General features: G+C 42.3%; 1 protein-coding gene and 1 long non-coding RNA gene across 6 annotated transcripts in view; one reads left to right on the top strand and one right to left on the bottom strand.

The window, feature by feature from the left end:
* The window catches only part of adamts17 (ADAM metallopeptidase with thrombospondin type 1 motif, 17), a 109,801-nt gene extending 96,195 nt beyond the window's left edge, over positions 1 to 13,606 (top strand). For all 5 annotated transcript variants that reach the window (XM_069527686.1, XM_020080368.2, XM_020080369.2 and 2 more), the window contains 4 exons: positions 3,928 to 4,132; positions 5,164 to 5,316; positions 8,864 to 9,041; positions 10,963 to 13,606. In XM_069527686.1, the coding sequence (XP_069383787.1) occupies positions 3,928 to 4,132; positions 5,164 to 5,316; positions 8,864 to 9,041; positions 10,963 to 11,114 (688 nt within the window). In that variant the 3' untranslated portion in view covers positions 11,115 to 13,606. The remainder of the gene's footprint in view (positions 1 to 3,927; positions 4,133 to 5,163; positions 5,317 to 8,863; positions 9,042 to 10,962) is intronic.
* Positions 10 to 3,045, bottom strand: LOC138410778 (uncharacterized). The gene is made up of 2 exons (XR_011243368.1): positions 2,838 to 3,045; positions 10 to 2,586 (listed from the first exon to the last, which is right to left on the bottom strand). It is a non-coding gene; the product is annotated as an uncharacterized lncRNA (long non-coding RNA).
* Positions 13,607 to 15,010: the final 1,404 nt, after the last annotated feature.

Raw genomic sequence — 15,010 nt, 5'->3', positions numbered from 1 at the left:
GGAAAGATATTTGATAGAACTAGGCTTTATTTTATCGAAACTGTTGTGGTTTGGGATCAGCATTTCATTGTCAGTACAACTGAAAACACAACATAACTATCTTTTGATAATGTTGCTCCTCTCAAATTTAGATTCTTTTGAATGTCTTTTAAGGTTTATTGCCATCATCACTCAGTAGACAAGCTGACAAATGTGTTACTTTCCTGATACACACCTCTGTGCTGGCGATAGACTGTGGCCAGAGGCATTATGTTTTTGGATTGTCCGTACGTCCCATTCTCATGAAGAAAATAAGAAGAAGGGAATTTCTTCAAATTTGGTACAAACATTCACTTGGACTCATGGGTGACCTGATGATAATTTGGTGGTCAAAGGTCAAGGTCACTGTGACCTCTCAAAACAAATGTTTTGCCTTCTGAATATAATCTCTGAAGTTCTGAAGGGAACTCTATTAATTTTGGTGCACAGGTTCACTTGGACTCAAAGACGAATTGATCACAGTTCAGTTGGCTGAGAGACTGGTACTCCAGATCCTTCCCTTGTCCTCTCCCCTGGAGGCCAACGCATTGGATGGTCATCTCGTATGCAAGGTTCATCACAACACACCACCAGTGCAGGTCAGGCTCTCCGACCACCACACCGAGATGATCACAGAGGCTCTGCAAACACAATCCTCATATTGGCTGGTCCTCCGGAGAGATCCTGAGGTGGGGCCAAAGGTGTGTGAGGAGATGTTTTCCCCTCAGAACAACCCTTCTACCCTCACTGTCAAACCTGTCCCTGTGGAAAGGGAGACCACTGATCTCTTCACTGTTCCAGCTTGTTACCACAATCTCTGGGAGGTGTTCAATAAGGTGCGGGCCACACACAATCATCTCACCCTATGACTGTGCTACTGAGCTGCTCATCGGAACAGCGTCTGTATTCTTTGTCTGCCCCAGAGACCAAGGCCATGCAAGAATATATCTATACCTCATTAGCTGCTGGAATCATTAGACTGTCATCGTCTGCTGCAGGGGCAGGGTTCTTCTTTGTGGATAAGAAAGATAAGACCACCTGTCCTTGTATAGACTCGTGGACTGAACATCACAGTCAAGAACTGTTACCCCTCCCGCTTATCTCATCAGCTTTTCAACTGTTGAATGGAGCCAAGATCTTTTCCCAACTGGATCTTAGAACTGTTGTCATTAAGTAAGGAGGCCCCAGCCGTGTTCCAAGCCCTGGTTATCGATGTCATTTTGACGTTTAGAGTGTCTTCGACCCCAGTAGAGTGACCGAACACAAAGCACAAGATAGTACAGAAAGTTCAAGGGTGAACTCAAAAGGGCTCCTCTAGACGGTCCTCCAGGCGGTCCGGATGGGCAGCATAGAAGTCCTGGCGAAGGGTTGTGTCAAGGATGAGCAGCCGAGAGATCCAGGAGCGCTCCTTAGGGCCGTAAACCTCCCAGTCCAACAGGTACTGGAAGCCTCTGCCCCGTTGGCGAACATCCAGGATGCGGGAGACAGTGAATGCTGGATGGTTGTCGAGGATCCGGCAACTTGCGTGATCCCACCTGGAGTGGAAGGTCCCGGGAGGACAGCTATACCTACTGTCCTTTCCTGTATGTGGGAGCAGAGGTGCGCATACAGTTAGTCAACCACTTGTTACTGGGACCAATGCTGCCTGAGCCTCCCTCTAGATCCTATGGCAGAAGCGCAGGTGGGACTGAAAAGAAGGAACGACCATGTCCTCCTCCTGGGAAGGAAACAAATGGGGTTGGAAACCATACATGATGATGAACGGTGTATACCTGTGGGCCACCGAGGGAGTTATGGGCATATTACACCCAAGCCAAGTGGGAACTCTAGGATGAGGGATGTCAGGCAGAAACACAGCGTAGAGCTGCTGATGTTCTGATTAGCCCACTTCGTCTGCCTGTGGTTGGAGAGTGATAGCCAGAGGATAAGCTTACTGACATCCCCAGCACTAGGCAGAAAGCCTTCCAAACCTGGGATGTGAACTGGGGCCCTCGGTCTGAAACAATATCCAGGGGAAGACCATGTAACCAAAACACATGCTTAGTTAGGAAGTCCGCGGTCGCCAGAGCTGAGGGGAGTTTGGGGAGAGGGACAATGTGCACACCCTTAGAGAAACGGTCCATAATGGTTTGTACGGTAGTGTGACCTGCCGATGGGGGGCGACAAGTGACGAAGTCCACAGTGATATGGTGCCATGGACTGCTGGGGATGGACAATTGTCGAAGCAGTCCAGAGGGAGGTTGGTGGGAGCTCTTACCGCGACAAAGGACTGGGTGTAGGCCACCAGAAACGTCATCTGATAAATTTCAGTGTGTGTTGGACTCCTGGATGGCACGTTAGTATGCCCCCACAGGAGTACTTGGGATCTGAGGGAATTAGAGGTGGTTAGGAGGACAGTTACCTGGGCCGTGGTCAGTCACTTGGGCCTCCTCAATCCAGCATTCCACTTCCCAGAAGGCAGCTGCCACAATACATAAGGGAGAGAGGATGGACACTGGGGAATTGCTGTTGGTCTCAGGGGCTGTTGGTCAGGAGAGGGCATCAGATTTCTGGTTCCCGGAACTGGGTCTGTAAGTGAGAGTGAAGTTAAATCTTCCCAAGAAAAGAGCCCACGTAGCTTGCCGAGGATTTAATCTCTTGGCTGACCGGAGATAAGCTAGGTTCTTATCGTCAGTCTACACAATGAAGGGATGCTCCGCCCCCTCCAACTAGTGCTACCACTCCTCCAGAGCCAGCACCACAGCCAGTGGCTCACTTTTACCCACATCATAATTTTGTTCGGCTGGAGAAAGTCAATGATAGCGGAAAGCATAACTTACCATACTCCGGAGAGCATTGGGAGAGGATGGCCCCAACCTCGGACACAGGGGAGGCAATCTGACCCCAGCGCAGAGACAGAACACAAAGCACAACACAGTACGTAAAGTTCAAGGCTGTATATTTCTCCAATAAAGCTGGATTGAGGAGGATGCGGTTTAGATGACGCAGGTGAAGGAGGTCTCTGTGATGTGGCAAGCACTGATGGAAGGCAGGAGGACCATGTAGTAGAATCCTGGAGGCACATGGAAGAAACAGTGAGAATACAGTCTTGAGTGACATGAGGAAAATAACTCTACACAATATAGAGCAGCCAAGAACCAGCAGCTACCACTGTAGCGCTGAAGACAAACTGGTGATGACTGGGAGAACGACCAGGGTAGATATCCTGCCGGTGATAACCGAATGAGCTGCAGGTGAGGTGGTGAGCTGCCCCTAGACACACCTCCGCTGAGTCATCAGGTTGAGCTGGTGCACACCTGCGGAGGGGAGACAAAAAAAGGGAAGGGGAAAAACACAAGGGGGCACAGAGGAGCTGTGACGGTCCTCCAGGACTTGTTAAATAGTTTGGTCTTTGTCTACTTGGACAATATCCTCATCTTCTCCCACCAACAAGGCCACCCATGTTCACCATGTTCTGCAATGCCCCTTGGAACATCAGTTATATGTAAAGGCAGAGAAGTATGAATTCAACGTCATTCCTGGGATTCATCATGGCCGAGGGGGAGATGCACATGGATCCTGCCAATGTTAGTGCAGTGTCAGAGTGGGCCATTCCAGTTAACCAGAAACAGGTTCAGCGTTTCCTGGGGTTCGCCAACTTTTATCGAAAGTTCATTAGGAACTTCAGCTCCATTGCGGCCCCTCTGCACTCATTAACCTCACCTAAAACCAGTCTTTTGTGTACCGAACCCTGCATAATCCAGTAAAGCCTTTTGTACTTACCTGTGAGCCTTTCGAGTCGTATTTGTGTCAGTGTGATATGTACAGTGCGTATTTAACACTTAATTGTTGTCTACTTAATCTCAGAATCTAAGAATTTAGAGACAAAAGCAAATCGACTGTATTTAACATACTTGATGTGTCTCATAGGTGGGTGACAGGTGAGTGGGGTTCCTGCTCCGTCACATGTGGTAAAGGTCTCCAGCAGAGGGAGGTGGTTTGTGTTTACCACCTACAGAACGGCTCACTCATCCACACCAGGGGCCTGTACTGCCAGGGAGGAAAACCTCCTGTTCTGCAGGGCTGTGAGGGCCGCCTCTGCCTCACTGTGTGGGAGGCTTCAGAGTGGTCCAAGGTACGTTATACACACACTGGGCTGATGTAATGTGAAAACCATTGCTGGCTCTGGTCCTTGTTTCCCATTAATGATTGATCACAGAAGGGAAAAGTGTTTCCTAAGAGGGTTTCTGCATATGCTCTTGAAGGTATATGTACGTTTTCCATCATAAAATGTGTAAAAACAACTAGACCTGTGTTATATATGTTGTTGCGTTGTGCTCTTACATTATCAAATCCAGTGAAATCTGTCATTTTAATCAATGTAATGGTATGTTCCATTTGGTCTGTCTGTATGGCATCAAAATTGACTTTTTATCCAGTTTTAAGTCACATTTTTATATTACACCTTTTAGATCAGTGGTTTTTAACTGCATATTTTAACCATGTGTAGGATTATAGTAATTGGATGTCTGGATCTCAAGTCATCAGAAAACAATTGTGTTATGTTTGCAACAACGCGGCTCACAGCCCTGCCAAGACATCCTGCGTGCCTGCAGCACAGCATTGGAAAAACACAAATTTTTCTTACAATCTTAATTTGAACATCTGGATTTTAGGTTACCAGAGAAACAAGCTGAGCAATTTCTAGCTGCAGCTCGGCTCACAAACCCTCTGAGACATTTTTTCATATGAAATTGCTTTATTCAGCGCATTCATAGGGTTTGATCACCAGGTCCATCTGCAGATAATTCAGGTCCCAGTAAAAACCTCCTGAACAATTGAAGGAATCCTATCCTGGAAAGCTGACTGCAATGACTACAATGGTGGTGAACTCCCACAATCCCATGCAACACAAAAAAGTCTGTCTTTTGACGTTGTTTTGATTTAGAGACTCCTTGCAAAATTAAATATTACATATTGTGCATTAAAATTCTTGTACACTTTTGTCAAGTCAACACCTCAAAAGTGAGGATGCACCACCATTAAGAGTGTCTTTAATTTTTTGTCGGCTAAATTGTGACAAAGCAGTATTGAATTGAATTGAATTTTTTAATCAAGTAATTTAGTCCATTCTATCTATCCTCACTTTTCCACTTCTTCCTCCAGTGTTCGTCAGAATGTGGTCAAGGTGTTCACCGGCGGACGGTATCGTGTACAAACCCTCAGGGTCTATGTGATCCCTTGTCCCAACCTTCTCAAGAGGAGCCCTGTGAGGACCACTCCAAATGCTATGAATGGAAGACTGGAGACTGGTCGAAGGTAGCACCATCTTCAAAGCCATTGGCTCATGCACAGAATGGTTAAAATAATAATTATCGTTATTACCTCAGACTTTTACATGTACAGCACCTTTTAACATTGATCAATATATTCCATTTTATTAAATACTCTGAGATCCTTTTCCATTGAAATACACCTCTGTGTAACTAAGTTGTTCTGCCAAATCAAGAATAATTTTTAGCAAAACACTTTGTAAGGTGAAATCCTTGGTCCAGATGTTTTTGTTCTTTCCTCTCAGAATCCCCTGTAGTGGTGAAAACTAATGATTCCTCAGGCAATCAGTGAAACATGGCCCTCCCATCATTTGCCCTGGTAGATCTTCTCACATGACAACATTGGAGCTAATTGGAATTGAATGCCTTTGTCAAGGTATTGGCAGCAGTAGAGAGGGGCAGGGCTATATGTGTGTTCAATGATTGATTTACAATATTAAACACTGAGTGCATTTTCTTGTCAGTGAGTAGATTCAGAGGATTAGTTCTTTTGACCCTCAGCTGCCCACTGTTCATCAGACAACCGCAACTCTTGTTTTTCTCATCCTCTCATTATCAATTCTCTGTGAAAAAGCAGCTCAATTCATTGGAGAGAATAATTATGCTCAGTAAATAAGTTGTGGTGAAACACCATTCCACTGCTGGAGTATTATCAACTTTTTAGAACGTGGTGTAGCTATAGCAGTCTCACTGGGCAATACTGTCTTGTAGTGCTGGAACATTTGGATTATGAACTATGGTGATCCGACTGAATCACTTCGCTAATATCATGTGAGTAAATCTGGTTTTTATTGTGGCCATGACCTCTTAAAAAATGACAAGTGAGTCAGGCTATGGCTGTTAAAATGTATCCTGTTGCTCAAGCTCAACATACAGTGAAAATATCACTCAATGCCTTAAAAGGCGGGCACTGGGATACACTGGTGACCTTTCCAGGATATACCACGCCTAATATCATGTGTCGAGGTAGCCCAAGCTGACGTTGGACGATCAGATCTCACTCTCAAAGGATACGAGGTAAAGATAATGATAAAGTGACATGGACAGTATTTTCAGAAGATTAGGATGTTTCTTTCCTGTGAGATTTGTCTCAAACTAAGGAATCCAGGATTTTGCTTCCATAACTTGAACCTCAAGAACTTTAGCATTATCAAGTCAAAAAATAAACTAATCCCTAATTTCCTGATTGGTCCAACCTCAGACAAATTTCACTCAAAGTTGTCTTGTGGTAGATTTACTTAAATCACACACATACACACACACGCACACAGGATAATCATTTTTGCCATGTTCATGTTGACACTGGGCAGAATGACAAAATTGCCTCATTCTTTTGGTCACAGTAGAACACCACAGGGGAAAACCATTAAGCATGCAGTGAAAGTCTGTTAAAGTCTGTTAAAATCACAACGTTCCACATGAGGTCATAGACACTGGAGGAACTGGCCTCAGCCTCCTTATAGTGGGAATTTGGCCTGAAGCTGCTGTTAAGAAAATAATTCACCATATTGTGTAGCCAAAAGAAGGAGGGACTGGAAGTAGCAAAGAAAGGCTTGTGGGTAGGGATGTCGCAATCAACCGATTTCACGATGTCCGCGTTTTTTTTAAAGTCACGATTTTCATAACCTTAAGAATTGTAAGAACTGCGATATCTATGGTGTCCTGCTTCTCACGCCGTGCTGTGAAATCTCTCACAAGTTACGTATTGTGCGCGCAAGCCACTGAAATGTTAGTTGAAGAGAGGGAACTGACTTAAAGGCCACATTTCCACCAACACTGGACAAACAACTTCATCAGAGGAGTTCACAGTGAGAGGAGAAAAACTTGTTTACTTCGGTTTCTGACCAGCTCGACTGACACACACATACACACACACACACACACCTCTCTTCCTATTAACCATTATAAATGTAGCCAGGAGTTTGAGTCCCCTATACTGGAGGTAGTAATAGTATAAGGACATGAAGGATGTAGCTCGAACCAGGACAGTTTACCTGTTTACTTTTTAACAACTAGTCAACACCCAAAACAGAACAACTTCCTTCAGTAGCCCTACATAAAATTGGTAACATAAAAAATAACCAACTGTGTACTTTAACAACTAACTGGATATTATTGATGATAATAATAAATATTTTAGTTCATTAGCTATTTTATTAGCTATATATTCGCCCTATATTGTTTGTTCTGTGTCTTTTTCCTTCTATAGTATCAATAATCGTGACAATCATCTGGCCTCTTTGTTGTAGAATGGTCTGACAATTAAGAATGAAGGCTGAAGGTCAGATGATTGATTGGAGTCAAACATACACTGCCTGGCCAAAAAAAAAGTCGCCACCCAAAAAAAAGGTCACACTAATATTTCGTTGGACCGCCTTTAGCTTTGATTACAACACGCATTCACTGTGGCATTGTTTCGATAAGCTTCTGCAATGTTACAAGATTTATTTCCGTCCAGTGTTGCATACATTTTTCACCAAGATCTTGTATTGCTGATGGGAGAGTCGGACCAATGCGCAAAGCCTTCTCCAGAACATCCCAAAGATTCTCACTGGGGTTAAGGTCTGGACTCTGTGGTAGCCAATCCATGTGTGAAAATGATGTCTCATGCTCCCTGAACCACTCTTTCACAATTTGAGCCCGATGAATCCTGGCACTGTCCTCTTGAAATATGCCCGTACCATCAGGAAAAAAAAATCCATTGATGGAATAACCTGGTCATTCAGTATATTCAGGTAGTCGGCTGACCTCATTCTTTGGGCACATAATGTTGCTAAACATAGACCTGACCAACTGCAGCAACCCCCAGATCATAGCACTGCCACCAAAAGCTTGTACAGTAGGCACTAGGCATGATGGGTGCATCACTTCATCTGCCTAAATCCAGACGGCAACTTTCTTTTTGTCCTGGCAGTGTAAATGAAGAGGACCTTTCAAGATGTTGAGTACGACCACAGATCACATTTAAACATGACTAAAATCTGATAATAAAAACAGACGGCCTTCTATAAGTGTGACACTTGTATTCACACCTGTATCAAATTCAGTTTTCTTCATCCACATATTAACCAACAAAGTGGAAAGTCTCATCTCTAGCTGAAAACCCAACATCCGTTTCAGGAGTCACATTCTCCCATGTTAAACTCTCATTCATATCAATAATCTAGGTTTATTGGTTTCATAGTTTTTCATTGTTTTGAACCACGGCCTCCAGGATTTGCATCAATAAATGTGAAAAATAAGTTTTAGTAACTAGACCTGTTTTAATTTGTTAGACACCTAAAGTATAAATTCAACATTATAGGTGTTGGATTCAATTCTGTATCAGCACACATCCTTAACTGCCATGGAGTAGTTAACAATTGAAAAGTATTTCAGTGATGCATGTTTGATGTATCTCATTTGTTTAACCTGTACAAAAACAATGATTTGTGGGTTCAACAGGATTTACTGTACAGGTAAATACACATTTGAAATGAACAGACCAACCTGGAAAACTGACACCTTCCATCTTTTTAAATCTGCTGTTACAGTGTTCGTCATCCTGTGGGAAGGGCCTTCAGTCACGAGTGGTCCAGTGTATGCACATAGTGACTGGTCGTCATGGTAATGACTGCCCGGTGACACTGAGACCACCAACCTACCGACCTTGCCACCATGGTGCGTGTAATGAGAAAATCAATGTGAACACCATCACCTCCCCCAGGCTAGGTGAGAAACTCGCCATGATTCAGTTTTACAGGTAAAAGGTGTTGTACGAAAAGTTTATCTGCCGTCAAAATGGTTTTTCCTTGCCAGGAGCGGGTGTTAATGTTTGTGTGTCATTGTTGTGTTTACAAGAAAAAAAATTTGATATTGCCCTCTCAGCAACTCTGCTGTAGCTGTCTGAGATGAGCTGCCATGCTGGCGAATGCACACAAATCTAACGTTTAGCGGGGTGTGTACCACCTGTCTTTGGGTGAGAAGAACTCTTCAGGCACGTAGTCTCGTGGCTCCTGGCACGGATCAGCTGTGAACTGAACACATCAACACCTGTCCATCCACACAAGGTTGTAAATTGCTATGAGGACCATTTCCTACAATCATTCTCGAACATTGGGAGCACTTACACTTACTTACTTACTTACGTACAATTGCATTTAAATGTCTACACACAAAACAATGCTCAAAACATCAGCTGTATGTGCTTCTGTAGCTTGTGCTCCATACACTTTAAATGAACTTTGCATATACATGTATATATAGGGTTAATTATTGATTATCTGTGATCACAGTGATTATCTGCCTTTCTTCCTGTCAGCAAGTTTGATGAAAAGACCATTTCAGAATAAATTTAAATCATGACTGAAAAAATGTAGTTGTCAATTACATCAAACATAACTTACCTCGGCATTAATGCTGAAACACTCAAGAAGGTCATTAGTTTCTGGATGTTAGGGACTTGTTTTCACTCCTTGAATTCCCAGCATGCTGTGCACCTCCTTCAGTTGGCTAAACTTTGTGCCTTGGTCAACAGAACTGTCTTGTGTTTCCAACTTTCCCACCAATTTACTTACCTGCCGGTGTACATAGATGGACCTCAGCTGTGCTGTTGCCCTTTTGATGGATGATGGGCAGTCAGGAAAGGTTCAACCAATTCTGCTTCAGAGGATCTCTCTCCAATTCATTACTTTGATGGACCTTGAGTGTTAGTGTTCATAGTGTTCATAATCCACACCCTCGTTTTAAATTACATGTTGGGGGTTATTCAACCAAGGAACCTCACCAGCCTGGAACATTGTCGTCCAGCAGCAAAGGATCAGCAACAGTCCTCTCTTATACTTGAGATGTCAGGTGGCTCTGTTGTAGACTCCGTTGAGGGGAGACAGGTTGGCTGCACTACCCTCCAAGAGCTACTGACAGTCCTGTTGCACCCCCTGCTGGAGCTGAGCAAACTTGTGTTGGACTCCCTTCTGCCTCTCTCCCTGCTGCTTATGCTCCTTTTCCGTCCTGGTGTCCCATTTGGCCTGCTGCTTCTGCATCAAGGATCTCAGGAGGGTTAAGTAATTCCACCTGCTCCATACTACTGGTAATCTCAAACCTTTCCAAGTAGGCCCTCACTTGCTTAAAGCCGTTTACTTCCCGTTGACATTTTCCAAACTGCTTCCTGTCGGTCTGGAACACACCTGTTGCTGCAAGTTGTGGGCAAGCCAGAGTGAGCTGTTCGAGGTTTAGGAGGCAGAATCGAGTCCACAATAGGATCTGTTTGCAAGTGCCGCCATGATTTAATTTAATTAAAATTAAGAAAAGAAAAAAAAAGTGAAATTATCAACAGATAAATCAACTAACAGTAAGTAGTAGTGCTATAACAATAGCATTAACAATAGCACTTATAATGCGATAATAATGGTCATCACAAACAAAGCCAGGATTGTGGGAAGTGTTTGCAAAGCTACAGAGAGCAGATGGAATATTCTCTGAAACAATTAACAAACACAGACAGATCTTTGTAAGTGTACAGAGTGTAATTGGGGAAAGATTGTGTATTTTCACCCACTGTGTCACACAGTGGCAAAACAGTTTGCTGTCACAAGTGTGAAGCATCACATGTGAATGCTGACTTGCTGTCTTTGTCTCATTTCACCCTCCTCAGCTGCTCTGACCTACAAATGCATGGGGGACCAGTGGACAGTGTACTGCCGCGTGATCCGAGAGAAGAACCTCTGTCAGGACATGAGGTGGTACCAGCGCTGCTGTGAAACCTGTAGGGACTTTTATGCCAAGAAAATACTGCACAAGAGCTAATGACCAAATACACCCACCTTCCTCTTAATAGCCCTCAATTTTGCAAATGGTTTTAATATTGTTAAATAAGAAAACAATTTTTATTATTGATGGAAAAAAATGGCAAGTACACATAAGTGTACATTTGAAATGGGCTTATAAGCTTCTAGTTTGAGGAAGACTTGAAAATGTCCAATGTTTCTTTTGCTGTACACCAAAACTTTTCTAAACAAATGTGGAGTCTAAGGAAAACCAATCCAGACCACTGTATTTCACATAAATGAAAATACGTGCTTGAAGTTGACTGGCAGGTCTATGAGATATCATGGGGTGAAGTCAGAGCTTTTTCTTCTCCTATCTTTTTTAATTATGCTCTCCTTTGTATCTTTTTTCCTCTGTACTGTACTGTATAGCTAATTGTTGCAATTTCAAATAACTAGCAAATAGGTTTATATATAGGTAAACTCACATACTTACATTTTAATTGAGTATACTGTAACAATATAAAAGATCAGGAGCCATGTGAAAATACTGTAGAATTACAGTAATTAAACCCAGCCAATGATAGGAGACCCACTGATCAACTGGTCTGTTTAATGGCCATGGATAGCCCATGTAGCAGAACATTATTACACTTTCATTCTAAGGGCACAGTGCACGGTAGTTTTTTTTCCTTCCACTTGATGTATTTAAATCTATCTTGCCTACAATATTACTCTGTTTACTCTAAGATTAATGTAACTTCATCACTTAGATCAACTGGGCACATCAGTGCAAAATGTTGTTTTGCGATATTATCTGTTAGGTGTTTCAGTAGGTGGAGCTCAGTATGAGCATACAGAGCCGCCGCTTTTAATTGGCTGTTACTTTTTGTCATTTCAGGTTCATTATGTCTAAATTAAATTTAGATGCTATTTTACAAACATTTGTTTTACTAAGGCACATGTATGCATCTCTGCTGGCCAGATCACCATATGATTACAATTACTCTCAGTTTTTCCAGGCTTCACACCAATCAGGGTCAACGTTACTCTCCAGGGGGTGGTGCTAATGCACCTGCAGAGTAGTAAGAGTATCTGCGGCACTCCAGCAGTTTACTTGCAATAATAACGTTAAGCTTCACAGCTTTCATTCTCGCATCACCCTCAACCAACCAGATCACCGCGCCCTCACAGGCAGTTCCCTTAAAAACCAGCATGATTATTTTCTAAACAAAAATTGTTATCAAATTTAAAGTCAAATTCTTAATTCACATGCACTGTGCATTGACATTTTCTCATACTTGTACATATGACCTTGTGAAGATCGGATCACACATTGTGGTACAGGCTCTCAGAGTGGTTTAAATGATAATACATAAATGACCATATTCTGCAACTTCTCACCTTGTCACCAGGTTGTAGTGGGTTGTTGGCTGGGACAAAATCTCAGACCTTTTGTATTTTTATGGAGGTTAAATCTACTTATAACTGTCAAATGGGAAAAGTTGTAAAGCTCTTCTATAAGGAGCTAATAGACCTCTGGTGCTTTTCTGCATTGAGCACCACACAGGCCAGTGGTTACAGATAGAGACACTTCATTAAATAAAATCCATCTAACTTGTATGAGAGGTACGACATGCATGTTTCTGCTGCCTCAAGCTGCCACACAGATGAGCTGATCCTTTGCAAAAGAAAACCCTTATAAGCTCCAGGCAGCATCTCATCAGGAGACTGCTACGGAACACATTATGATGACGTGACCAAAACAGGTAGCTGAGCTAGCTCTAGTGCTGGCAATCTAGTCAGATGAATTTATACGCCTGTTAATATTCCCAGAGCAAGGGCTTTGTTTGCCACTGCTTTGAATATTGTTTTCAGAAGCATTTCCCCTCTGACAACTAAGACCGACACACTCTTTAAATGGTCAAATGTCAAATACTTCATATCGTGTGTGTGTGTTGTGTGCGTGTGCGTGCGTGTGTGTGTGTGTGTGTTGTAATACAAAAGGCCTCAGTCTTTTCCAAGGTGCTATCTAATGACCTGTTTCACTATTGTGGAATTCAGCTTACGACGGTCCTCTTCATTGTTAACTGTTATTTGTTTTGTATGTTGTATTGTTATTTAACAACATTGGCTTTTCTTGATGAATCTTTTTGGCTTATATATTGAAAACATGCTTGATTATACCTGGACTGTACTTTTTTGTTGCAGTGTGTGTTTGTTTCATAAACTGCCATTATGTGTATTTTATGGTGCTGATTTGGAACTGACTTGATAATCTGTTTATAGAGGGATTTAACCATTTGTCTGTTGTTCTGTGCAGTCACACTATATATGTACTGTCTTCTACTCTGTGTCACCTATTCTTCAGACCATTTTGAGCAAGAAGCTGAACGATTTGATCTACTACACTACTGTAAAGTGATTCTCTTTTATTTTGTTAAATAATAAATTATGTGATTTTACATGTAAAAAAGGAAATTACCCACTGAGATATGTGGATGATACAATTAAAGCAGAATGCAGACTGCTCTCCTCTTCTTGTCTTTACAGAAAACTCTTATACACTGTAGAAATACATAAACGGATAACCTATTAAGACAAAGTAGCCAACATAGATAAAGGCTATATTCACTGATAGATAATACTTTTCCTCACTTTTCATGAAGATTGAATGAGGCAATGTGATTCAGCTCAAAATCTGGAAGAAATTTAGTTTACTATGTGCTTTTAAAGGGCAGGTTTGCATCTTCGAGCTCATTCGTTTTTAACCTTTTCAACTTGTTTTAAATTCTGCATTTCTATGAACACCTTACAAATATTGTATGATACACTGTGATGATTCAATTTGAATACTGTGGACTCCCAGTGTTCATATTTAATGATGTTTTGATCTATAATAATGACATGTAACATTTAGATGAACTGCAAGAGTTTTGAACAGGACATTAAGGATGACAGCAAAGTTCATTCAATATAGTAGATAAACCAAGTTATCCTTTGCTTTCCTTCATTGATGGATACTAACAGTGTTAATGACAGTAATAATAATAATGTGAATCAACAACATCAAGGCAGAGGATAATGTGATGTCAGGGCCTGACCAGGCAGCTGCCTGTACTCAGACATCTTCGCCAAGTGGACAAGATGACTTAATGTAACTAAATGATTTTACCCCAGAGAGCAGGGTGAATGTGAGGAACACTCATGCTGACTGAAAGAAACACATGAATGCTCAACTTCAAAAAATTATTATTTGCTCTTCAACTTTCAGGGGACAGACCTGTTGTTAATACAGCTGTTAGTTCGTTCAGCACAGTACAACATCTGCTGGTGGAAAAGTCCAGAAAAACCCTCTAGGGACCATGAATATCTCAACATCAAATTTAATAGCAATCCCACCTATAGACACATCATGTTTCTCAAAACCAGAAAGGTCAACCTCATGGTAGCAGCAGAATCGGGGGGGAAGCACAATAGTTGGTCAAAAAGACAGAGAACAGAAATAGCAAAGATACTTAAAAAACAGCATCCAGTGATTGATTGGCTAAAGGATCGTGGCCATGTAACTGGTCAGATGTGAGTGGAGGGATTTGACAAGTGAAAATGATGGAGAGAAACAGATCAGGGGTCTCATTTTTAAAACAGCGCGTGGGGTTCATACTAAAAGTGTACGTGCGCAAACACCGGAGGAATATTAAACTCTCCTGTTGACGAATGGGTCTCCACGGTGAGTCATGACAGAGTCACAGCATCGAGTGATGAGAAAAAGAAGGGAAACTCTCTGTCACAGACATCGAGGTGTTTGTTAGTGAGGTGGAGCAGTGATGTCATTGATAAAGAAAATACACTGTTGCTGTTCATACAGTGAGTGAGAGTGAGGACGATGGAGAGAACGCAGCCTGAAATAAAATATAGATCCAATTCAAAGGTGGA

This window comes from Paralichthys olivaceus, chromosome 1 (genome assembly GCF_024713975.1).
Source record: "Paralichthys olivaceus isolate ysfri-2021 chromosome 1, ASM2471397v2, whole genome shotgun sequence".
NCBI lineage: Eukaryota > Metazoa > Chordata > Actinopteri > Pleuronectiformes > Paralichthyidae > Paralichthys > Paralichthys olivaceus.
The sequence above is the reverse complement of the archived record's forward strand: the minus strand, read 5'-3'. Positions and strand labels throughout refer to the sequence as shown.